The sequence below is a fragment of the Bufo bufo genome, chromosome 4, assembly GCF_905171765.1.
Source record: "Bufo bufo chromosome 4, aBufBuf1.1, whole genome shotgun sequence".
In the NCBI taxonomy this organism is placed as follows: Eukaryota; Metazoa; Chordata; class Amphibia; order Anura; family Bufonidae; genus Bufo; species Bufo bufo.
Genome location: NC_053392.1, coordinates 420927708 through 420955232, shown reverse-complemented (window position 1 = coordinate 420955232; position 27525 = coordinate 420927708). Strand labels below are relative to the sequence as shown.

The 27525-nt window shown below is 42.6% G+C and overlaps 1 protein-coding gene across 1 annotated transcript in view; it reads left to right on the top strand.

The window, feature by feature from the left end:
* The window catches only part of ARID4B (AT-rich interaction domain 4B), a 557657-nt gene that overhangs the window by 251338 nt on the left and 278794 nt on the right, over positions 1 to 27525 (top strand). Inside the window, exons 8-10 of the mRNA XM_040429305.1 lie at positions 10326 to 10464; positions 24949 to 25028; positions 25103 to 25176. Of these exons, the coding sequence (XP_040285239.1) occupies positions 10326 to 10464; positions 24949 to 25028; positions 25103 to 25176 (293 nt within the window). The remainder of the gene's footprint in view (positions 1 to 10325; positions 10465 to 24948; positions 25029 to 25102; positions 25177 to 27525) is intronic.

The window sequence follows — 27525 nt, the reverse complement described above, 5'->3', positions numbered from 1 at the left end:
GTGTGCACACTTATGCAACCATATTATTTTATTTTTATATTTTTTCTTCCCTCTACCTAAAAGATTTCAGTTTGTTTTTCAATTGAGTGGTACAGTTTATAGGTCACATTAAAGATGGAAAAAAGTTCTGAAATGATTTATCTTTGTCTAATTTTTTTTTAAATCACAGAAACCTGACATTTTAACAGGGGTGTGTAGACTTTTTATATCCACTGTATATGTATATATATATATATATATATATATATATACAGTACAGACCAAAAGTTTGGACACACCTTCTCATTCAAAGAGTTTTTTTTTTTTTTCATTTTCATGACTTTGAAAATTGTAGATTCACACTGAAGGCATCAAAACTATGAATTAACACATGTTGAATTATATACATAACAAACAAGTGTGAAACAACTGAAAATATGTCATATTCTAGGTTCTTCAAATTAGCCACCTTTTGCTTTGATTACTGCTTTGCACACTCTTGGCATTCTCTTGATGAGCTTCAAGAGGTACTCCCCTGAAATGGTTTTTACTTCACAGGTGTGCCCTGTCAGGTTTAATAAGTGGGATTTCTTGCCTTATAAATGGGGTTGGGACCATCAGTTGCGTTGAGGAGAAGTCAGGTGGATACACAGCTGATAGCCCTACTGAATAGACTGTTAGAATTTGTATTATGGCAAGAAAAAAGCAGCTAAGTAAAGAAAAACGAGTGGCCATCATTACTTTAAGAAATGAAGGTCAGTCAGTCAGCCGAAAAATTGGGAAAACTTTGAAAGTAAGGGCTATTTGACCATGAAGGAGAGTGATGGGGTGCTGCGCCAGATGACCTGGCCTCCACAGTCACCGGACCTGAACCCAATCGAGATGGTTTGGGGTGAGTTGGACCGCAGAGTGAAGGCAAAAGGGCCAACAAGTGCTAAGCATCTCTGGGAACTCCTTCAAGACTGTTGGAAGACCATTTCAGGGGACTACCTCTTGAAGCTCATCAAGAGAATGCCAAGAGTGTGCAAAGCAGTAATCAAAGCAAAAGGTGGCTACTTTGAAGAACCTAGAATATGACATATTTTCAGTTGTTTCACACTTGTTTGTTATGTATATAATTCCACATGTGTTAATTCATAGTTTTGATGCCTTCATAGTCATGAAAATAAAGAAAACTCTTTGAATGAGAAGGTGTGTCCAAACTTTTGGTCTGTACTGTATATAAAATCTTTTTTTGTTTGCCTTTATTCTGCTTGTAATAAACTGCCTAGAGTGGTGACTATGCATATTTATACTTCCTTGACTTTTTCAGCTCTGTGTGCACTCAGAGCATGTTTTCACCACTCGGCCAAATAGGTGATCCACTATCTTTGAATCCAGGATATAAAATACGTGATACTTTACCGATCTCCTACCACTCCCTTTCCACCACTTCCAAATCCCTGCCAGCCTACTTCTTGGTCCCTCCTACAAGGAATAACAGGTTACCTAGGCCTAGGAGGTAGAAATGTTATAGAAATGTTAGTCATGCCGCACAGTGAGCGCCGTAAATAAATTCTACAAAATAATGCAAAAAATTTTGTTTTTAAACTTTTTCCCTAAAAATAAAATAATAAAAGTTATTTACTACACTATATATACCCCAATATGATTTCTAAAAAACCTACAACTAATCCCCCCCAGAATTTGGAAGAAAAATAAAAAAATTAAAGTTATGACTTTTGGGGGGGGAAAATATTATCGGTCCTTAAGGCTAAAATTCATTGTCATTAAGGGGTTAAAAATTAAATTGTGTCCCCTCAGTTGTGTGCCAACAAGATTTATTGCAGACACATATTAAAAATCTACATTAAAAAAGTTGCATTTTTTGGAGGGTTTTTCCAATTTTAATATCTGTTAGGAGGTTAAAGGAGTTGTCTCATCTCGCCATTACCAAGGCGAGATGAGAGAGTCCCAAACACTAGCCAGCCGGGAAACACCGGGGGCGCTCGCTGTTTCAGTAACTCCCTTTGCTGTGCATGAGAAATACAGAAACAGCTTACTGTAGCACAGCAAGCTATGCTGTTTCTGAGCTAGGGAGAGAGCATAGCTTGCTGTGCTATGTTTCCGTATTTCTCATGCACGCCAATGGGACCTACATTCTAATACAGTACAGAGCGTTGGCTCCGTATAGTATTGAAACAAATTTTTATGCGAAAAGACTTCGGATGTTTCATCCGAAGTCGCTTTGCTCATGCCTAAATATAAACATCATGGGCCATCATCACCATGGCCGAAAATGCCCATACTATTAAAATCTTTTTTTACATTTCCAATACGGCGATTAGCGTAACGGAAAAAAGGGTCAAAAGCCGATTTGCCATTTTTTTTATTGCTTCTCTTACCTAAAAAAATAATGTATCAAAATGTGATCAAAAAGTCACACACACTCCTAAATTGTATCAATAAAAGATTGTCCCGCAAAAAATTTGCCCCTATACAACTAAGCAAACATAAGTATAAAAAAGTTATGGGGGTCAGAATATGGTGATTTTTTTTTATTTTGTTTTATATACCGCTTCCCACTACATTGTATGCCATAATTAATGGTGGCATTAGAAAGTTCAACTTGTCCCGCAAAAAATAAGCCCTCATACAGCTACAGTATGTGAACGGAAATATAAAAAAAAGTTATGGCTCAAGGAAGATAGGGAAGAAAAATGAGACCGCAAAAACGAAAAAAAAACTCCGGTAGTGAAAAAGTTAATACAGTAGGTGTGCACTGTTTTCCAAAATACAATACACTAATATTAGCAAAGTTGCCATAATGTACATTCTTAGTAAGTTAAAGGAAATGTTGTCAACACATGAATTGTGTTGACCTTATGTTTTTGTTCAAAATACATTTTTTACGTTTTCTTTTTTTTGTCATTTTTATTATTCCACGTCAAGGAGTTTTTCTATGGGGCCGGCGAAAATAGTTATGCAGCCAGGTGCCCCCCTATATGTTAGTTATGCCCCCTATATATAATAGTTATGCAGCCAGGTGCCCCCCTATATGTTAGTTATGCCCCCTATATATAATAGTTATGCAGCCAGGTGCCCCCTATATACTAGTTAATACAGCATAGTAAGTATTTGAACACCCTGCGATTTTGCAAGTTCTCCCACTTAGAAATCATGGAGGGGGTCTGAAATTCACATTGTAGGTGCATTCCCACTCTGAGAGACAGAATAAAAAAGAAAAAAATCACTAAATCACTGTATGATTTTTAAAGAATTTGTCTTGCACTGCTGAACATAAGTATTTGAACACCTGAGAAAATCATTGTCAATATTTGGTACAGAAGCTTTGTTTGCAATTACAGAGGTCAAATGTTTCCTTTAGTTCTTGACCAGGTTTGCACACACTGGAAGAGGGATTTTGGCCCACTCCTCCACACAGATCTCCTCTAGATCTGTCAGGTTTCGGGGCTGTCGCTGAGTAACACAGAGTTTCAGCTCCCTCCAAAGATGTTCTATTGGATTTAGGTCTGGAGACTGGCTAGGCCACTCCAGAACCTTGATATACTTCTTACGTAGCCACTCCTTGGTTATCCTGGCTGTGTGCTTCGGGTCGTTGTCATGTTGGAAGACCCAGCCACGACCCATCTTCAATGCTCTGACTGAGGGAAGGAGGTTGTTGCTCAGAATCTCACAATAAATGGCCCCATTCATCCTCTACTTAGTACAGTGCAGTCGTCCTGTCCCCTTCACAGAAAAGCACCCCCAAAGTATGATTTTACCACCCCCATGCTTCACAGTAGGGATCGTGTTCTTGGGATGTAAGGCTACTTTCACACTAGCGTTCGGAGCGGATCCGTCTGATGTTTCATCAGACGGATCCGCTCCGATAATGCAGGCGTTCGCATCCGTTCAGAACGGATGCGTCTGCATTAAAACTGTATGAAAGTAGTCTGAGCGGATCCGTTCAGACTTTACATTGAAAGTCAATGGGGAACGGATCCGCTTGAAGATTGAGCCATATTGTGTCATCTTCAAGCGGATCCGCCCCCATTGACTTACATTGTAAGTCTGGACGGATCCGCTCGCCTCCGCACGGCCAGGCGGACATCCGAACGCTGCAAGCAGCGTTCAGGTGTCCGCTCACTGAGCGGAGCGGAGGCTGAACGCTGGCAGGCGGATGCATTCTCAGTGGATCCGCCTCCACTGAGAATGCATTGGGGCCAGACGGATGCGTTCGGGGCCGCTCGTGAGCCCCTTCAAACGGTGCGCACGAGCGGACACCCGAACGCTAGTGTGAAAGTAGCCTAACTCATCCTTCTTTTTCCTCCAAACACAATGAGTGAAGTTTAGACCAACAAGTTCTACTTTGATCTCATCTGACCACATGACTTTCTCCCATGCCTCCTCTGGATCATCCAGATGGTCATTGGCAAACTTCAGACGGGCCTGAACATGTGATGACTTGAGCAGGGGAACCTTCCGTGACGGCTGTTCCACCGACAGTGACCTTTGAAACTGTGGTCCCAGCTCTCTTCCTCACCTTTCTTATCATCAGTGATACCCCACGAGGTGAGATCTTGCATGGAGCCCCAGTCCGAGGGAGACTGACAGTCGTCTTTAGCCTCTTCCATTTTCTAACAATTGCTCCAACAGTTGATCTATTTTCACCAAGCTGCTTGGCAATTGCCCTATAGCCCTTTCCAGCCTTGTGGAAGTCTTTGGTCTTGTCCATGGTAGTAGTTGGCGTCTGACTGACTGTGGGTGTCCTTAAAGAGCTCAGACAGGTGTTACTAAGTTAGATTATGAGTGGAGTAGAGGTGGACTTTTTAAAGGCACAGTAACAGGTCTTTGAGAGCCAGAATTCTTGCTGTTTCTCAGGTGTTCAAATACTTATGTTATGATAAATAAATTCTTTAAAAATCATACAATGCAATTTCCTGAATTTTTTTTAAATTCTGTTTCTCAGAGTGGGAATGCACCTACATTGTGAATTTTAGACACTCCACGATTTCTAAGTGGGAGAACTTTCAAAATCGCAGGGTGTTCGAATACTTCTATTCCTCACTGTACTAGGGGGGCACATGGCTTCATAAATAGTATATAGGGGGGGGGGCACATGGCTGCATAAATAGTAAATAGGTGGGGCACCTGGCTGCATATCTAGTATGTAGAGGGGCATATGGCTGCATAACTACATACTAGTTATGCAGCCAGGTGCCCCCCCTATATACTATTTATGCAGACATGTGCCCCCCCCCCCCATATACTATTTATGCAGCCAGACCCCCCCCTATATACTATTTATGCAGCCAGATGCCCCCCCTATATACTATTTATGCAGCCAGATGCCCCCCCTATATACTATTTATGCAGCCAGATGCCCCCCCTATATACTATTTATGCAGCCAGATGCCCCCCTATATACTATATATGCAGCCATGTGCCCCCTCCCCCCTATATACTATATATGCAGCCATGTGCCCCCTCCCCCCTATATACTATATATGCAGCCATGTGCCCCCTATATACTATTTATGCAGCCATGTGCCCCCTATATACTATTTATGCAGCCATGTGCCCCCTATATACTATTTATGCAGCCATGTGCCCCCTATATACTATTTATGCAGCCATGTGCCCCCTATATACTATTTATGCAGCCATGTGCCCCCCTATAGACTATTTATGCAGCCATGTGCCCCCCTATATACTATTTATGCAGCCATGTGCCCCCCTATATACTATATATGCAGCTATGTGTCCTCTCAAAGGAAGTTAAACAAAATAACTCTAAATCCTCACCTAGTTCCTCAGGATCTCAGCTCCAGCACAGTCCTCCCCAGCAGCAGCGCGGTGTACAGGTACACATTGGGCTGCTGTGTAGGAGGACGAGCTCACAGCTGATTCCCAGCCTACCCCTCCTCCTGCTACACAGACCAGCAGCGCCATGTCTGACACTACATCGCGCTGCTGCTCAGAGGCAGCTGAGATAAGGATGTAAAACATGGGGGAATAGCGCTGGAGGTGACAGCCATAAAGTTAGCTGATGGGGCCGAGGGGAGGGTATAATAAAAAGACCGTTTTCCTTAGTGCAATACCTATGTAAATTAAACTGGCAGGAAGCAGAATCCTTGCAGACAGGAGCCCAAGACGAGGGAACCCAAGCCACGCCTATCCTCTATGCCGGGTAGTGTGAGGGGCGTATGTTCACCCAGCAGACATCTGCAGCGTGTCTAACTCAAAAACACAAATGCAATAGCACTCTGCAACCAGCACTCTGCCCTGCCTCTATGCTGGATGAGGCATTGGTGTACATTTTGGCCAAAGCGTAATAAGCCACTCACCACGTCAAGGTCACCTCTATGAGTGGTCCCTAACACTAGTTCCTACCTGTTTATGGGCCATGATAGCCACACAAATTCCAGGGAGCGCAGGCACAGCATGCACGCCAGGCACACTCTGCTTTTAACCCCGTCCGGTGCCGTGACAGCTTTCATCGGATCCAGGGATGCAAGTACCAACATGCATGCTGAGCCCACTATATACTTCTCCTGGAGCCAAATGGCTACTGGTAGGCACTATAAAAGTAGACTCAGTTTCATACTGACTTTAAAACCAGCCTCCAGGGCAGACTAACTGGTCAGGTGTGCATGACTGCATGGAGATCGCCACGCCTCCAATATATACTACAAAGAAAAAATGTGGGGGATTCAGTCAGCACAACCCTGTATGCAGGTGCACATCGCTATGGCGAAATACATATACAAACTCAAAAACACAAATGCAATAGCACTCTGCAACCAGCACTCTGCCCTGCCTCTATGCTGGATGAGGCATTGGTGTACATTTTGGCCAAAGCATAATAAGCCACTCGCCACGTCAAGGTGGCCTTTATGAGTGGTCCCTAACACTAGTTCCTACCTGTTTATGGGCCATGATAGCCACACAAAGTCCAGGGAGCGCAGGCACAGCATGCACGCCAGGCACACTCTGCTTTTAACCCCGTCCGGTGCCGTGACAGCTTTCATCGGATCCGCAGCGTGTCTGCTGGATGAAAGCTCTTTCTTCTTAAAGAGGCAGAACAGCGGAGGTCTAGGCGCAAATAGTAAGAAGACTACAAAGTCTTGTCGCCATTTTGCAATTCTAATTCAATTCTAAGTCGCATTGGCGACCATTTTGGTTGCCATCTGGAGCCCTGTCCACTTTATAAGCAGTGGACTATTATTTTGTGTTGACTTTCTTTCATTTCTTCTATTTTTTAGCTGTGTGGTTACACCAGTGTATTAATAAAATCGTTTAGGAATAGAACTGATGTTTCTAACTAGGCAAATGTAGCCGCTTTCCAATTAAGGGTACTTTCACACTAGCGGTTTTCTTTTCCGGCATAGAGTTCTGTACTAGGGGCGTCCATATCGGAAAATAACTAATCAGTTTTATTCCCATGCATTTTGAATGGAGAGCAATCCGTTCAGGATGTCTTCAGGTCAGTCTTTTTGACTGATCAGGACAGAGCTAATACCGCAGCATGCTACAAATTTATCTCCGGCCCAAAAAACTGAGGACTTGCCTGAATGCCGGATCCGGCATTTTTTTCCATAGGAATGCATTTGTGCCGGATCCGGCATTCAAAATACCGGAATGCCGGATCCGCCCTCCTGGTCTGCACATGCGCAGACTGAAAAAAAGGTAAAAAAAAAATAGATGCCAGATCCGATTTTCCGGATGACACCAGAAATACGTATCCGGCATTTCAATTCCTTTGTAAGACGGATCAGGATCCTGATCAGTCTTAAAAATGCCTACAGTTGGCATACGTTTTGACGGATCCGGCAAGCAGTTCCTGGCGATAGAGTTCACTCTGCCGCAAGTGTGAAAGTAGCCTAACTCCCTTTATCTCCAGTGGCTGGTTTCTCACATTTTACTGAGGGTCACATGACCTGTGATATCAGCTTCTCTCCCTGCTCTGATAATGTTGGTGCACAAGGCTGAGAGATCTGTACACTAGATGTCACTGTGCTGGCCACGCCCCCCTGCACTGCCGTCTGCTGCTTATTGCTCTCTCCCAGGATTCTTAACCCCTTCAGCTGCACAGACTCAGGGCTGAAGTGTTTACTGTGTAGCTGCAGGCAGTGAGGAGACAAATGCTGGGCACAGGAGCTGAAAAAGAAGTTCTGCAGAGCATTGCAGGTAGGGGGAAGATCCTGTGTGTATTAGCAGTGTCATTGTACAGCTAGGACTTGTAGTCCTACACATCCAACATGCTGCTGAGTCTTCCAGTAGGCAGGCATGTCACTCACTGCAGTACTTGTATACGCTCCCTTAGCAGTACAGGGGGAGGGGCATTGATTGTTGTTTCTGCAAGTAAACAAAGGGCCAGAAGAGAACCAGGGAAATGAGTAAATAGTTATTTTTTTGCCTAAAACTTGCTTAGCTTAGTTATATATCGCTGACCATCAGATTTACAGTGCTATATCTTTTTTTTTCCATTACTCGGACAACCCCTTTAATATGATATTATTTAACCCTTTTAGGATCAGGCCATTTTCTGTGTTTATATTTTTCACTCCCTGCCTTCCCAGAGCCATAACTTTTTTATTTTTACATTTATCGCTGTATGAGGGCTTGAAATGGGGTGGAATAAAAATAAACAGCATTCCACCACGGTTTTATGGGTTTTGTTTTTACAACGTTTCATATGCAGTAAAACTGACCTGTTATTGACATTCTCCTGGTCCATGCAATTATGACAATACATAATATGTATAGGTTTTCTTGTGTTTTAATCCCTTGGATACCTGAGTTTTTTAGTTTTTTTTTCCTTTTCATTTTTCTTCCCTATCTTCCTTGAGCCGTACATTCTTTATTTTTCTGTTCACATATCCATATGAGGGCTTATTTTTTGCGGGACAAGTTGTACTTTCTAATACCACCATTTAATATGGCATACAATGTAGTGGGAAGCAGGGAAAAAATTCCAAATGGGGTGGAATTTGAAAATTCCTCCACCGTTTTACGGGTTTCGTCCCTAAAACATTCCCTTTGTGGCAATGTGGGGCCAGCATGGTGCGAGCGGGCGCCATGTTTAACTATTGCTCCAGCGCCGTACTGCGGTAACAGAAAGGGTTAATCCAAAAAAAAAAAAAAAAAACTTGCATTCCTGTTTTTTTTTTATCTCACAGATGCCGTAGTCATATTTGACCATGGCATCTGAGGCTTTAAATGTGTGCAATCAACATTTTCCACAATTGGATACATTAGCCCTGGGTGTTTAAAACAGCAGGCACACACCAGCTATAATGCCCACTGCGTTCGTAAGCAGGCGCCATCTTTAAATACCCGACCGACGTTAGGTGGTTGGTAATGGGTTAATAGATTTATAGGAGAGTTTTTTTCTCTGTGTCCTTTTTTTTATATATAAGCTATACGCTGAACTTCAATGGGCCCGCAATTTTTTTTAAATGACTCTGTGTGCATTCCGTTTCCATATGTCAGCATGGCCGTTCTGCAAAAAAATAGAATGTATTCTATGATTGTCCAGGTTATGGACAAGGATAGGACTGTTCTATTAGGGGCCAGCTTTCCGTGCCGCAAAATAAGGAATGCACATGGTCGATATCCGTGTTTTGCGGATTCGCAATTTGTGGACTGCAAAACATCCAAGGGCTGTGTGCATGAGCCCTTACTTTGTGCACCCTGGAGCTTGTTTATAATCATAAGATTTTTGTGATATGGAGTACTTCAGTTCAAGAATAAATCTGTACAAGGTTCTACACATGCTGTAAAAAGATAAAAATAAAAAATAACAACTTATAACCATCTTACTGATCCCCTGCCGCTACAGTTCAGACTGTGCAAGGTCCCCTCTGCACGCACGTCATTTTAATGTCTCAACAAGGAAATGGCTGTGAAATTCTGCTCAGCCAATCACTGGCCGTATCCTTGACCCGCCTCAGCCAGTGATTGGATCTTTCACACAATGAGCCGTAAGTGTCCCTCCTTGACTATCCAAAAAGTAGGGTGGTATGTGTATGATTACTGGGGTCCCCCCCAGCAGTCACGAGAACAGGGCTCCCCGAGTACAGTTGTGACTGGAGGTAGTGTGCATGTGTGACCACCTCTCCATTCACTCAATACAGCTTTCGGTTAAATCCAGCAGTCAGCTCTATAGATGTGCTACTGCTTTCTTGTACAACTGGGTCATGTGATTCTGGACTATAGCTTGGTCATGAGGTTTTTAATAATAAAAAAATAACTATGACATCTACTGTATATTCCCCGACAGGAAATATGAAATAGGGTTGTCTTAATGAGATAAACCATTTCATAATGTACATTTACACTACTATTTTTGTATTTTATAGTCCAGAGGACGAGTCATCCACATCATCGAGCGATGAAGATGAGGAAGAGTACAAACCTGGAGATGAGTTACTAGGGAAGGTTGTCTGTGTTTCCTTAAATTTTGGGGACAAAAAGAAAGTCACCTGGGTTCCAGCGCTGGTAAGAACTGATTTTTAACGTAGTCCGATGTATAAGAACTTTTATTTGCTGAAATTACTTAATTTAAGTCTTGTGATTGAGATGTAATAGGGGCCTAGGTACTGTAGCAGCATTTGCAACATGGAGGAAAAGAAATCAAGGAATGTCGACCTAATTTATAATTTATTTTAGATCTGTTAACCCCTTAACATACATGAATTCAGTTCTTGACAGTCTCATAAGTTTTAAATAGAGTGGCATGTGTATATTTGACCTCTGCTCATTCAGATGGAGGACATGAGATCCCTATTCTCAAGATCAGTAGAAGTCCTGCCTGTTGAACCCCCACTGATCAGACACTTGCCACGCCCCAAAATAGGCCAGTCTTTGAAGAGGACCTTTCCATTGATTATTTTATTTTTTTTGTTCAGTTTAAATACCATTCTGTACCACCCTGTCACCCTGCCTGTTTTTTTTTAAATATCGCTTGTACACCCCGCTGTGCCCCCTTGCTGTTTTCCCGGCCAGTATGTTAATACTGAGCATCGGTACTGGGAGGAGGAGAAGCCAGGGTACCTTAATGGGCGTTTCCTTCTCCCTGGCTGTGCCGCGATCCAATCACAGCGGAGAGCGTCACAGCCAGTGAGAAGGTGAGCTTTTTTTTTCTCCCTGGCTGTGGCGCTTTCTGCTGTGATTGAGAAACCCTGGCGTCTCCTCCTCCCTGTACCGATGCTCAGTATTGACATACTGGGCGGGAAAACAGCAGGGGGGCACAGCGGGGCATATAAGCGATATAAAAATAAAAAAAACAGGCAGGGTGGCAGCATCGGGGGGGGGGGGGGGGGGGGGTTGCTGGGTACCAGGCAAAGAAAGGTATTAAAAAAAATCGCTGAAAAGTCCTCTTTAAATCCCATCAAGGGCATTAGGGGCGTATTGCTAGGATAATACTCCAGTGTCTTATAGGGGTGGGACCTCTGGGACCTACACCTATCCTAATGATGGAGCCTGCAAAGTGCTGGAGGGCACACCGCGCAAGCACGGCCACTTCTCCATTGACTTCTATGGGGCTGAACAGTGCTCGGATATTTTCAGCAGTTCCATAGACATGAATGGAGGGCGGCCGCATTTGCGCCCCCCCCCCCTGTGCTTTGCATACTCTGTTCTAAGGATAGTTGCGGGTCCCAGAGGTGGGATCCGCACCTATGAGACATTAGGAGTATATCCTGGCAGAATGCGCTAAATGTCCAAGATGGGACAACCCCTTTAAAGTGGTTGGCCACTTTTTGGCTACTTGTGACCAATGTATAGGTAAAATGAATATTCAGCACTTACCAATATATCCTTTGTTGTATTCTGTTAGGCAAATCCCCTTGTTAGGCAAATCTTCTGTGCTGTCCTCATAGAGGTTCTGTTCATAAGATGGCTGCTGATGGAGGGTCATGTGACCAGACACATAATTCAGTCTTCTCAATTCAAACACACTGTAACTGCACTAAACTCCCAACAGTGAACGGGCAGGTGCAGTGTATTTGAATGGAGGAGACATCACATGGAGGTGATTTTCCAGGTCACATGACCCTCTATCAGCAGCATTTAATGAACAAGACCTCTGTGTGGACAACAAAAAAGACTTGGCAAACAAGGAAGCATACCTTCTGAAATATAGAAAATGGCACAGAATTTCAACAAAGGCTGTATTAGTAAGTGCCATATAGTCACCTTACAAATTCATTGGTCAGTAGTAGCCAGAACGTGGACAACTCCTTTAATCACTTCACATCCGCCCATAGGATATAAACTACCTATGGGTGGATGTTTGTTCTGGAACGTCCATTCAGAGATGGCAGCTGCATACTAATCTTGCAGCTGCCGAGTGGGGGGCAACCCAAAGAGAAGGCAGAGACAGTTCCCAGGTGTCCCTGCCTTCTAGATCTCTGTATACACAGCGCTCAACGAGCCCTCTGTATACAGATCAGGAAGTGCTATGCCGCTTCCTGGGCCGGCCCGGTAGTCATGTGACCGCTGGGGCCGGGAGAGTACAGGAGCTGTCTGGTCTTCCATAGACCTCGATCAGCCCTGCACTGAGGCTATACAGCACAGTATACTGCTGTAGAGCCTCTCTGGGGGTGTATTTCCACTGTACCTGGGGCTACTATGTCAGTCCCAGTTACAGGAGAAATCAATAGAGAAAAAAATATATAGTGAATTGACCTTATGGGGGAGGCAAAGTGTAAAATAAAGATAGAAAAAAATAAATAAAATAGATATATTTGGTATTGGCGCGTATAAAAAATAAATAAAAAACAGTGTCAAAAAAAGCAATTTTTGTCACCTTACATCACAAAAAGTGCAACCCCAAGTGATCAAAAGGCGTATGTCCCACCTTATTACGCCAAAAATGAGACTCTACCTAAGACAATTGGTCAAAAGATTAAAAAATACTAATGACTAATGACTAAAATGACTAATAGACAATGAAGACAAAACGGCTATTATTCTGTTAAAAAGAAATAAATAAAAAAGTAAACATATTGGGTATCTCCACGTCCGTAACAACTTGCTCTGTAAAAATACTGCATGAACTAACCCCTCAGATGAACACTGTAAAAAATGATAAAATAAAAGCGTTGTCAAAAAAGCCATTTTTTGGCACCTTGCATCACAAAAAGTGTAATAGCAAGCAATCAAAAAGTCATATGCACCTCAAAATAGTGCCAATCAAACAGTCACCTCAGCCCACAAAAAATGAGATCCCTACCTAAGTCAATTGGTCAAAAAATAAAAAAAACTATGACTCTCATACAACTGAGACACTAAAATATGCATTTTTTTAAAATTCAAAACAGCTATTATTGTGTTAAAGTGAAATAAATAAAAAGTAGACATATTAGGTATCATCGCAACCGTAACAACCAACTCTATAAAAATATCACATGACCTAGCCCCTCAGATGAACACGTAAAAAATTTAATAAAAAAAGTGCCAAAAAAGCAATTTTTTGGTCACCTAACATCACATAAAGTGCAACACCAAGCGATCAAAAAGGTATATGCCCCCCAAAATAGTACCAATCAAACAGTCACCTCATCCTGCAAAAAATTAGACCTCAACTAAGACAATCAGTCAAAAAATAAAAAAGCTATGGCTCTCAGACTATGGAGAGACTAAAGCATAATTTTTTTGTTTCAAAAATGCTATTGTGTAAAACTTTAATAAATGAGAAAAAGTATACATATTAGGTATTGCAACGTCCGTAATGATCTGCTCTATAAAAATGTCACATGACCTAACCCCTCAGGTGAACGCTGTAAAAATAAATAAATAAAATCTGTGCTAAAACAACCAATTTTTTGGTCACCTTGCCCATAAAGTGTAATAATGAATGATCAAAAAATCATATGTATCCTAAAATGGTACAAAAAAAACGTCAAGTCTTCCTGCAAAAAACAAGCCCCTGCGCAAGACTGACGGCAGAAAAATAAAAAAATATGGCTTTCAGAAAATGGAGACACAAAAACATAATTTTTTTTTCAGAAATGCTTTATTATGTAAAACTGAAACAAATAAACAAAGAAAGTAGACATATTTGATATCATTGCGTCCGTAACAACCTGCTCTTTAAAAATAGCACATTATCTACCCTGTCAGATGAATGTTGTAAAAATAAAAACAGTGCCGAAACTGCCATTTTTTGGTTACCTTGCCTCACAAAATTTTTTATATATAGCAATAAAAAATCATGTACCCAGAAATAGTACCAATAAAACTGGCACCTTATCCACTAGTTTCCAAAATGGGGTCACTTTTTGGGAGTTTCTACTGTAAGGGGGGCTTCAAATGGGACATGGCATCTAAAAACCAGTTCAGCAAAATCTGCCTTCCAAAAACCTGGCACTCCTTTTCTTCTGTTTACGACCACATGTGGGGTGTTTCTGTAAACCGCAGAATCAGAGTAATAAATATTGAGTTTTGTTTGGCTGTTAACCCTCGACGTGTTAAAGAAAAAAATTGATTAAAATGGAAAATCTGCCAAAAAAGTGAAATTTTGAAATGTCATCTCCATTTTCCTTTAATTCTTGTGGAACACCTAAAGGGTTAACAAAGTTTGTAAAATCAGTTTTGAGTAACTTGAGGGGTATAGTTTCTACAATGGGGTAATATAAATTACGCGATATAAATTTGTGCCACGATATGGATTTTGTGCATATCGCCTATATCGCCGGACCGCGATATGATCGCGCTCTCGGCGCGCACCATGTTCTCCTGAGCTGGCACAGTGGAGAAGGAGGCAGTCCCTCCCTCCCCACTGTGCGCGGCTGCCGCTGACCACCAATGAGAGCTGAGGAGGAGGGGAGGGACTGTGGCCACTGCGCCACCAATGAATGCCTGAATACCAACTTCATGTGCCGGCCATATCCCTGCCCCTATGACTGCACGCTGCGATCCGCCGCAATTAACCCCTCAGTTGAGGGGTTAATCGCGCGGATCACAGCGTCCTGTCAGAGGTCGGGTGCCGGGAATATTCTTCAGTCTCTGCATTGGTGGCAGTGGGCAGTTCCGATCGGAGTCCCAGCAGTGTAATGCTGGGGCTCCGATCGGTTACCATGGCAGCCAGGAGTCACGCTCCTGAAGTCCTGGCTGCCATGGTATGTTAGTGAGCAGCATTATACTCACGTGCGCCGGTCGCTCCTTCTTCTGTCTGTGCGGCGCATTGCTAATGCTTATAGCATTAGCAATGCGTCGCACAGACCTATGAGAAGGAGGAGCGTCCGGCGGCCACGGCGCACGTGAGTATCATGCTGCTCACTAACATACCATGGCAGCCAGGACTTCAGTAGCGTCCTGGCTGCCATGGTAACTGATCGGAGCCCCAGCATTACACTGCTGGGACTCCGAACGGAACTGCGCACTGCCACCAATGATGGGGGGAGGAGGGGGACCCTGTGGCCACTGCCACCAATGATTAATACTGGGGAGGGAGGGAGGGGGGGGTGGGTTTGAGTTACCAGAGGTGGCTGATAAGAGTGAGAGGCTGGGGGGCTGATCAGGGGCTGGGGGGCACATGAGAGGCTGGGGGGCAGATCAGAGGCTGGGGGGCGGATCAGAGGCTGCGGGGGCACATGAGAGGCTGGCTGCCATGGTCAGCTCCCTGCTGTTGTGTGCACAGGGCAGCAGGGAGAGTGTAAAGTCCTATTCACCCTAATAGAGCTCTATTAGGGTGAATATGACAAGGGTTCTAGCCCTTAAGGAGGCTAATAGTTATTAAATAAAAAGTAAAAAAAAAAAAAAGTTTAAACACCCCCCCCAAATATAGAAAACAATATATCGCGATATATATCGCATATCGCACATGCCTAAAATTATATCGCAATATAGATTTTAGGCCATATCGCCCACCCCTAGATGGTTTCCACTATGTAAGCCCCACAAAGTGACTTCAGACCTGAACTGGTCCTTAAAAAGTGTGTTTTGGAAATTTTCTTAAAAATTTGAAGAATTGCTTCTAAAATTCTAAGCCTTCTAACATCCTAAAAAAATTAAATGACATTTACAAAATGATGCCAACATAAAGTAGATATTTGGGGAATGTTAAGTAAATATTTTGAGGTATCACTTTGTTTTAAAAGCAGAGAAATAGAAATTTCAAAAATTGCGAATTTTTCCAAATTTTTGGTACATTTTGGATTATTTTATAAATAAAGTTGAAATATATCAACTCAAATTTACCACTGTCATGAAGTACAATGTGTCACAAGAAAACAATCTCAGAATGGCTTGGATAAGTAAAAGAATTCCAACGTTATTACCACATAAATTGACACATCAGATTTGCAAAATTAGGCTTTGTCAGGAAGGGGGTAAATGGCCCAGATGTGAAGTGGTTAAAGGGAATCTGTCACCAGTCTTATTATGTCCTAACTAAGGGTAACATAAACTAGTGACAGATCCCCTTAGCAACATGCTGGGTCACTTTGTTTAACTGACCCAACCATCTTCAAAATGTTGTGCTAAACCACTCTAGGCCCATATTCATGAGCTCCTGGCTTTCCCCGCCTACCTGCTTATACCTGTCAATCAGAGGCAGGTGGGCAGGGAGAGCTGTGAGCTCATGAATATGGGGACTCATCGGCATGTGCTGAAGCTGTTAGAACCTAGCAGCAGAAAACTGGTGACAGTCAGATTCCCTTCAGGGTGCATTCACACTTCCGCAAAATGGCAAAATTTTGCGGAATGGATAAGAACCCATTCATTTTCAATAAGGCCGCATCCGCACTTCCATTCCACGGCCCCACAAAAAAATAGAACATGTCCTATTCTGCAAAATACGAAAAGCAGATGGACGGTGTCCGTGTGTTGCGGATACAAAATTTGCGGACCGCAAAACAGTTGCGGACGTGTGAATTGTGACCTATTTTGCACTTCAGGACGCAGTAATTTATGGCAGATGTTGGATCTTTAACCCCTTAAGGACCCGCGCCGTACATGTACGGCGCAGCTGGACATGACTTGAGGACGGGTGCTGGGGCAGGATCGCAGGGGCAGTCCTTTTTTTACAGACGCCATTTTGCCCGTGCCCTTTTTTGGTCATTTCTTTTTTAAGGTTTACCAGCTCTGCACCACTTTTTCTGCGTGCAAACTGTGACCGCCAAGCACTGATCAGTTTGTAATCCACTATTCATTTTTTTTTCATTGTGCTTTTTTATTTTATTTTATTTTTTTAAGTAATAGTTAGAAAGTTAGAATTATATAAACTGCGTGCAGAATTATTAGGCAAATGAGTATTTTGACCACATCATCCTCTTTATGCATGTTGTCTTACTCCAAGCTGTATAGGCTCGAAAGCCTACTACCAATTAAGCATATTAGGTGATGTGCATCTCTGTAATGAGAAGGGGTGTAGTCTAATGACATCAACACCCTATATTAGGTGTGCATAATTATTAGGCAACTTTCTTTCCTTTGGCAAAATGGGTCAAAAGAAGGACTTGACAGGCTCAGAAAAGTCAAAAATAGTGAGATATCTTGCAGAGGGATGCAGCACTCTTAAAATTGCAAAGCTTCTGAAGCGTGATCATCGAACAATCAAGCGTTTCATTCAAAATAGTCAACAGGGTCGCAAGAAGTGTGTGGAAAAACCAAGGCGCAAAATAACTGCCCATGAACTGAGAAAAGTCAAGCGTGCAGCTGCCAAGATGCCACTTGCCACCAGTTTGGCCATATTTCAGAGCTGCAACATCACTGGAGTTCCCAAAAGCACAAGGTGTGCAATATTCAGAGACATGGCCAAGGTAAGAAAGGCTGAAAGACGACCACCACTGAACAAGACACACAAGCTGAAACGTCAAGACTGGGCCAAGAAATATCTCAAGACTGATTTTTCTAAGGTTTTATGGACTGATGAAATGAGTGAGTCTTGATGGGCCAGATGGATGGGCCCGTGGCTGGATTGGTAAAGGGCAGAGAGCTCCAGTCCGACTCAGACGCCAGCAAGGTGGAGGTGGAGTACTGGTTTGGGCTGGTATCATCAAAGATGAGCTTGTGGGGCCTTTTCGGGTTGAGGATGGAGTCAAGCTCAACTCCCAGTCCTACTGCCAGTTTCTGGAAGACACCTTCTTCAAGCAGTGGTACAGGAAGAAGTCTGCATCCTTCAAGAAAAACATGATTTTCATGCAGGACAATGCTCCATCACACGCGTCCAAGTACTCCACAGCGTGGCTGGCAAGAAAGGGTATAAAAGAAGAAAATCTAATGACATGGCCTCCTTGTTCACCTGATCTGAACCCCATTGAGAAGCTGTGGTCCATCATCAAATGTGAGATTTACAAGGAAGGAAAACAGTACACCTCTCTGAACAGTGTCTGGGAGGCTGTGGTTGCTGCTGCACGCAATGTTGATGGTGAACAGATCAAAACACTGACAGAATCCATGGATGGCAGGCTTTTGAGTGTCCTTGCAAAGAAAGGTGGCTATATTGGTCACTGATTTGTTTTTGTTTTGTTTTTGAATGTCAGAAATGTATATTTGTGAATGTTGAGATGTTATGTTGGTTTCACTGGTAAAAATAAATAATTGAAATGGGTATATATTTGTTTTTTGTTAAGTTGCCTAATAATTATGCACAGTAATAGTCACCTGCACACACAGATATCCCCCTAAAATAGCTAAAACTAAAAACAAACTAAAAACTACTTCCAAAAATATTCAGCTTTGATATTAATGAGTTTTTTGGGTTCATTGAGAACATGGTTGTTGTTCAATAATAAAATTAATCCTCAAAAATACAACTTGCCTAATAATTCTGCACTCCCTGTATATATATATATATATACACTGCTCAAAAAAATAAAGGGAACACAAAAATAACACATCCTAGATCTGAATTAATTAAATATTCTTCTGAAATACTTTGTTCTTTACATAGTTGAATGTGCTGACAACAAAATCACACCAAAAAAAAAAATGGAAATCTAATTTTTTAACCCATGGAGGTCTGGATTTGGATTCACACTCAAAATTAAAGTGGAAAAACACACTACAGGCTGATCCAACTTTGATGTAATGTCCTTAAAACAAGTCAAAATGAGGCTCAGTAGTGTGTGTGGCCTCCACGTGCCTGTATGACCTCCCTACAACGCCTGTGCGATCCTGAGGGATCTCCTCCCAAACCTGGACTAAAACTTCTGCCAACTCCTGGACAGTCTGTGGTGCAACGTGACGTTGGTGGATAGAGCGAGACGTGATGTCCCAGATGTACTCAATTGGATTCAGGTCTGGGGAACGGGCGGGCCAGTCCATAGCATCAATGCCTTCGTCTTGCAGGAACTGCTGACACACTCCAGCCACATGAGGTCTAGCATTGTCTTGCATTAGGAGGAACCCAGGGCCAACCGCACCAGCATATGGTCTCACAATGGGTCTGAGGATCTCATTTCCGTACCTAATGGCAGTCAGGCTACCTCTGGCGAGCACATGGAGGGCTGTGCGGCCCTCCAAAGAAATGCCACCCCACACCATTACTGACCCAATGCCAAACCGGTCATGCTGGAGGATGTTGCAGGCAGCAGAACGTTCTCCACGGCGTCTCCAGACTCTGTCACGTCTGTCACATGTGCTCAGTGTGAACCTGCTTTCATCTGTGAAGAGCACAGGGCGCCAGTGGCGAATTTGGCAATCTTGGTGTTCTCTGGCAAATGCCAAACGTCCTGCACGGTGTTGGGCTGTAAGCACAACCCCCACCTGTGGACGTCGGGCCCTCATATCACGCTCATGGAGTCTGTTTCTGACCGTTTGAGCAGACACATGCACATTTGTGGCCTGCTGGAGGTCATTTTGCAGGGCTCTGGCAGTGCTCCTCCTGTTCCTCCTTGCACAAAGGCGGAGGTAGCGGTCCTGCTTCTGGGTTGTTGCCCTCCTACGGCCTCCTCCACGTCTCCTGATGTACTGGCCTGTCTCCTGGTAGCGCCTCCATACTCTGGACACTACGCTGACAGACACAGCAAACCTTCTTGCCACAGCTCGCATTGATGTGCCATCCTGGATAAGCTGCACTACCTGAGCCACTTGTGTGGGTTGTAGACTCCGTCTCATGCTACCACTAGAGTGAAAGCACCGCCAGCATTCAAAAGTGACCAAAACATCAGCCAGGAAGCATAGGAACTGAGAAGTGGTCTGTGGTCACCACCTGCAGAACCACTCCTTTATTGGGGGTGTCTTGCTAATTGCCTATAATTTCCACCTGTTGTCTATCCCATTTGCACAACAGCATGTGAAATTGATTGTCACTCAGTGTTGCTTCCTAAGTGGACAGTTTGATTTCACAGAAGTGTGATTGACTTGGAGTTACATTGTGTTGTTTAAGTGTTCCCTTTATTTTTTTGAGCAGTGTACTTAATATATTTTATTTTATTTTTTTACTTTTTATTTAATAACTATTTCCCCCCCCCCGTAGGGGCTAGAACCTGGTATTTTTTCATCCCTTGTCCTATTTACCCTGATAGATCTCTATCAGGGTGAATAGGACTTTACACTCTCCCTGCTGCTCTGTGCTCTGTTCACACAGCAGCAAATAGCCGACTATGGCAGCAAGGGCTTACAGTGCTGGGGCTCCAATCAGAAGCTGCCACTACCACCAGTGAAGAGGAAGGGACCCTGTGGCCACTGCCACCAATGATTTTAATACTGGGGGGTTGAGGGGGCACTGAGCCACCAATGATTTTAATACTGGGGGGTTGAGGGGGGAGGGGGCACTGAGCCACCAATGATTTTAATACTGTGGGGGTTGAGGGGGCACTGAGCCACCAATGATTTTAATTCTGGGGGGGTTGAAGGGGGGCTGGCGCACTGCGCCACCAATGATTCTAATACTGGGGGGGGGGGGCGCACTGCGCCACCAATGATAATTAACTTTTAATACAGGAGGCGGGTACTGGCAGCAAATCAGCGGCAGTTAACCTCTCAGGTGCCGCACCTGAGGGGCTAACTGCCGCTGATCGCAGCTCCCTGTCAGAGGCAGGTGCCGGCAATGTGAGACTTAGTTAAGTTACCAGGCTACATAGAGCGGCGCCTAGGGATCTCCCTGCACCTACTATTATTCCTGGGCGTCGCTCCGTTCGCCCGCTGTGCCCCAGTTACAGTCTCCTGCTCCGTATGCTAATTACTACTATCGGAGCGATGCGGAGGAGACATCAGCTTCTCTCCTGGGCGTTCCGAGAAGTCCTCCTAACATATCTAATAGATAAACATATCGCCCCGTCCGAAAAGTCCAAACTATTAAAATAGAAAAAATCTATGCGGTGAACGCCGGAACAGAAAAAAAAAAAAAAAAAAAGAATAAATGCGTGATTCGCCATTTAAAAAAAATGCAGAATGCACGTGGCTTTTTGGGTTTATTTTTTTTTTAATGGTATCGAGTATCGCAATACTTTTTTATGGTATCGAAATAAAAAATGTGGTATCGCAACAACTCTAATGTGGATAAGTGGATAACTATTATGCCAGCATACCCCTATTCATGTCCCTAACTACCAGAGGTACTGTGGCTTGCGGCACAGTGTGCAACAATCAAAGAGGCCTCCCTAGATGCCTCGTAGGGCAACCACTGAGAATGGGTGAAAGTAGGGCTCTTCTCCATGAGATCATGCTGGTGGTTAAGTACAAGGACAAGAGGGACGTCCTTGTACTGACCACCATTCACACTAACACCAACTCCCCTGCTCCTATACGAGATACCACTACCCCCAAACCAGTTTGTATCCTGGACTACAACAGGCACATTGGAGGGGTGCATCTTTCAGATCAACTTCTGAAGCCCTCAAGTGCCACACGAAAAACAAAAGTGTGGTACCAAAAGCTGGCCGTACACATTGTAATGCAATGTTCAATATAATGTGTAATATAATGCAATGTGCAATGCGTACGTGCTATTTCAATCTGCAGGCCACACAGGAAGTTTCCTTCAGTTCCAAAAGGTGGTTATCAGGGTCCTTATTTTTCAAAGCCAGGCCAGGAAGGGTCCCAGTACTTCTGGAAGTCATGGTGCCCGTGTTGTACCAGGGCAACATTTTCCAGGTCAAGTCCCCCAGACAACAAGAAAGGGAAGGACCCAAAAAAGATGCAGGGTGTGTTCCAAAAGGGGGATAAGGAAAGACACCATTTACCACTGCAAAACCTGGCCTGTGCATGCAGGAGTGTTTTAAAATCTACCACTCATCCATGGAGTATTAATTTAATTTCATCCATGATGTACCCTGTAGTTTTACCACCTTATATCTCTGATTTAGTCCGCATAGTTTACAGATCCACTTTTCACCAACCACTACATATTTCTGTGAAACACCTGTTAGGTCCAAAGTACCCTTTCCACCACTTAAAATGTTCGCATGGGGGTGCTCTTTCCAAAATGGGGTGACTTCTTGTGGTTTATAATTTCTGGGATCCTCAGGAATTTTTTAACATTCGACATGGCACCTAATATCCATGTCTGCCAATTCAGGCCTGCCAGCAAAATCCATATTTTGCTGTTTGCCTGCTGTGCGTCCATACAGCAGGCTACAAGCACATATGGGGTGTTTCCTGAATGGGGAGAAAATGGGGAACACATACTGGGGTGGATTTTCTCCTTTACCCCTTGTGAAAGTGAAAATTTGGGGTCTGCTAGTAATCTTTCATTTTCACAAATGTGTGCTTTGAAATCCTTTAATAAACGTTTCTGCCTTCTGTGAGACATCTGTTTGCTGAAAAGTACCCTTCCCACCACTTAAAATGTTCGTACGGGGTGCTATTTCCAAAATGGGGTCACTTCTTGGGATTTTTAATTTCTGGGGCCCCCAGGATTTTTTTTTATGCGACATGGCACCTAAAATAAATGTCTGCCAATTCAGGTCAGCAAAATCCATATTTTGCTGTTTGACTCTAGTGCCCTGCTGTGCGCCCATGCATAATTTTTTGAGCACATATGGGGTGTTGCTGTATTCGGGGGGAAATGGGGAACAAATTGTGGCGTGCATTTTGTCCTGTTACCCTTTTTGAAAGTGAAAAATGTGGGTGTAAAGCAACTTTTTAGTGAGAAAACTGCAATTTTTCATTTTCACTGACAAGTGTTTCCTAATTCTAGGAAACACCTTTGAGGTCAAAGTGCTCACTACACACCTTGAAAGATTCTGTGAGGTGTGTAGTTTCCAAAATAGGGTCACTTTTTGTGGGTTTCCACTGTAGGGCCACCTCAGGGTGTCTTTATATGCGACATAGTTCCCAATTACCATTCCAGCTAAATCCACTCTCCAAAAGCCATATTGTGCTCCTTCCACTCTGAAGCCTGCTGTGAGCCCATACATCATTTTTTGATAACATATGTGGTGTTTCTGTAAACTACAGATTCAGTATTATAGATTTTGGCATTTTCGTTTGACTGTTAACCTTTTATGTGTTGCAGAAAAAAATAGATCAAAATTTAAAATCTGCTACAAAAAGTGAAATTTCTTTTCCATTTTCCTTTAATTCTCGTGGGACATCTAAAGGCTTAATAAAGTTTGTAAAATCAGTTATAAATGGCTTGAGGGGTGTAGTTTCTAAAATGGCATGATTTTATGCGTAGTTTCTAATATGTAAGCGCCACAAAGTGACTTCATAAACTAACTGGTCCTTAAAATATTGGGTTTTGGAAATGTTCTTAAAAATTTTAAGATTTGCTTCTAAACTTCTAAGCCTTCTAACGTCCCAAAACAATAAAATGTCATTTTCAAAATGATCCAAACATGTAGACATATGGGGAATGTAAAGTAATAAATATTTTTGGAGGTATTACTATCTATTTTGATATTAGAGAAATTGAAATTTGCTAATTTTTCAAACAAAATTGTGAATTTGGTATTTTTTTTATAAATAAAAATGAAATATTTTGACTCAGATTTACCACTGTCATGAAGTACAATATGTGACGAGAAAACAATCTCAGAATGGCCTGGATAAGTAAAAGTGTTTTAAAGTTATCACCACATAAAGTGACACATGTCAGATATGCTAAAAATGGCCTGGTCCCAAAGGTGAACAATGGCAGGGTCCTGAAGCGGTTAAATGGGTTTTCAGAGTTTTAAATACTGATGACTTATCTTCAGGATAGGCCATCAGTATCTGATCGATGGGGTTCCGACACCCAGGACGCCAGCTGATCAGCTGTTTAAGAAGGCACTAGTGCTCCTGTGAGCACCACGGCCTTCTCTCAGCTTTTCCAAGGCCAGTGATGACACGTTCATCGATCAGCCTAGGAGCAGCTCAGTATCATTGAAGTCAATGGGCCTGAGCTGTGATACCAAGCACAGCCGCTATACAGTATAATGTACGACACTGTGCTTGGTAAGCTGCGAGAAGGCAGCTGCACTCACAGGAGCACTAGTGCCTTCTCAAACAGTTAATCGGCGGGGGTCATGAGTGTCTTGCTGCATCTAAAAATGCATAAATAGTCAATAATGAAAAGTATTTATTCTGGTGTATGGCATAACAAAAGAAATAATCAAAATGGCTGAATAACCTTTTTTTTTGTTGTTGCTTCACATTCCAAGAAAATGAAATGAAAAGTAATTAAATATTCATACATATCCCAAAATGGTATCAATAAAAACTACAGTTCGCCCAGCAGAAAAATGAGCCCTTACATAGCTCTATAATATAAAAAATGTACAGATGTCAGAATATGGCAACTTCCAACTACATCATATGGATTATTAAGTGGTGCAATTGGCAAGTACAACCTGAAAAAAAAACTAACCTTGATTTGGCTATATGAATAGAATTTTTTTTTATAGCCACTAGAAGGTAGGGAGTGAAAAACTAAAATAATAAATCGCTGCATCAGGAAGGGGTTAAACCTGTTGATGGAGTTGATTGAGGCATAACCTTTTATTTGAAGATAAAAACAGGCTTGTCCACTTGCACTCAGAATATATTTATATAAATGAAATGTCCTGCTTCTTCTGGAACTAAGGGAAATAAATGTGTCTTTTCTAACAGGTAGTATCACCAGACTGTAGTGATGATGTGGCAGTTAAGAAGGACTTTATTCTAGTGCGTTCCTTTAAGGATGGTAAATTGTAAGTCTCTCTATTATTTTCTTTGTAGCTAATGGATCGTATACAGATGATAACAACTTTTCTTATTTTAACAGCTTTTCTGTCATGAAGACTGATATTCGAGACATTAGTGATGTTTCCTTTAAAAATGACTGTATATTAAAGCCAGGTAAGTTTTTTTTTTCAGTTTCCATTTCCAACATTTGCCTGTCTTTCTCTTTGTAATGTAATGTAATCTCCCGATCCAGAATTTAGTCACATGCCTTCCTCTTTTTTTCTACAACTCCCTGTGACATCACGTCCATTTGTTTACTGCCTGGTCTTCTGCCCTATGCTGTGTCCTGTAGCGTGGACATTCATCTAATTAGCATGGGAAAGGAGAAGGCAGGACCCTGTGATCCTCTGCATTCTCAGTGCCTGCCCTGTTTACCTGTCAGCACCAACAGTGTCAGTGCATGGGAATATAGGACCTACTTGTTCCCCATTCATGTTAAAGTGAATTTGTCACCCCGATTTTGGACTATTATCTACAGTAATACATGAGTAGTACTGCAGATAAGTAGTCCAGATCACAATTTTTTATCTCCCTACTGTCTTCCATTCCTCCTTTGTCAGCAATCAAAACTGCACTTAAATACACAGTGCGGTCTGCTGTGCTGTTCTAACATAAGAGAGAACTCGTGTTTGCATCCACGGCAGTCCTGACAATGTATTTCAATGCAGCTTTGAGTGCTGACCGCACGGAATGGGGAGCAATAGGAAACAAAAAGATAGTGATCTGGACTCTATATCTGCAATACTACTCATGTATTACTGTAGATGATACCCCAAAATCAGGGTGACAGATTCATTTTAAATAGATGGCTGACCATAATACAGGACACAGCAGAGTGCAGAAGACCAGGCTGGAAACAAATGGACGTGACATCACAGAAAGTTGCAGGAGAAAAGCCAACTACTGTAGGTGATGTGACTGCATTTTGAGTTGGATAATAGCTTGCATTCTGGTATTTACAATACAATACAAAGTGAAAGGTGGGCACACATGAGATTAAATGAGATGGGGAAAGGTTAATAGAAACTGGGAAAACACCCTCAAAATTCTATTGAATATCCCTTATACATCACCTGTAAAGCAAAGTATTCACTGGGGAACTTGCCCCGTCCTTTCTAGTGTTTTAATTATTAGGACACCGGCACATGTTGTAAGTAGAGATTAGTGAAGCGAGCTTCAGATGTTACATCCGAAGTCGCTTTGTTCATAACTTCGGAATAATACTGTACAGAGATCCGTCTCTGTACAGTATTAAAATATATGGGCTCTGATGAGCCAAAGTTAATGATTCGCGAAGCCGCGTGTAATTTTGTTGAATAACTGACTTTTCCACGACTAAACCTCTCCCCCACCAACTCCTCTGGCCTAAACTCGATCCTCTAACAGTCCCCAACCCGAAGCAGATCGGCCGGCACCACTCCTGTCAGTTTAATAATGGCTCAAATCCTACTTATCACAATCAACTACCTTATGTGTCACCCCCAATTCCTTATAGATTGTAAGCTCTTGCGAGCAGGGCCCTGACTCCTAGTGTTTCTGTTGCATATTAGCCAGTTACTTTTGTTTTGTACATAAACCTTATGAATTTGTAAAGCGCTGCGGAATATTGTGGCGCTATATAAATAAATATTATTAATAACTTCTGTAATTGATTTTTAAAGTGGAAAAAACACTTTAAAACATGAAACCAAACTCTGCTTCGGTTCCGATGTACCAATCAGAACCAAAGTCGCAAAATTCTGCACAAGCAAGTGCATAAATTCTGGCTTTTTGACGCCAGAATTCTAGAGGTCATGATGTCCAAATCGAAACACATTGCCATGTGTCCTTTATTCAATGAATTTGCAATTTTTAAATATCAGCAGCGCTGCTTCTTTTTCTGCACTAGCGATCATCATTGGTTTCCCACTCCATACCTTGCTGCAGCTGATTCTCCTTACACAACTACATGTTCAAGGTGAGCATAATATAGCCCCCCTTTCCATTTTCTTCTGCTACAGGTTATGTGCTGTGTGGCACCATGTATCTTTTTTCATTGAATTACAATTTTACTGCATAGGGGATGCCATAAAAACAAAACTCATAAACTGTGGCGGAATTTTTAATTTTTCTTTTCCAATTCCACTTGATTTGGATTTTTTTCCAGCTTCCTACTAGGGTTGTCACAATGCCAGAACTTGGACTTTGATATCATTACCAAGTACTTAATACCAAATTGATACTTAGAAAAAACAACACATTAACCGCATGTCATTCATTTTGTGAGGAGGTACTGGATGGGGTCTTTTACTATTAACGTGAGGCACATGGATAATAACGCCATGTTCCTCACATTAATAACTAGATTTGGATTTTCGGTAGAAAATACCTGTTGCTTGAAAAGAGTTTGTGCGCCTGTGGGCATGAATGCATGTGTGTAAGGCTAGTTGCACAATAGCAGCAGAGATCCAGTAGGTTGTTCCG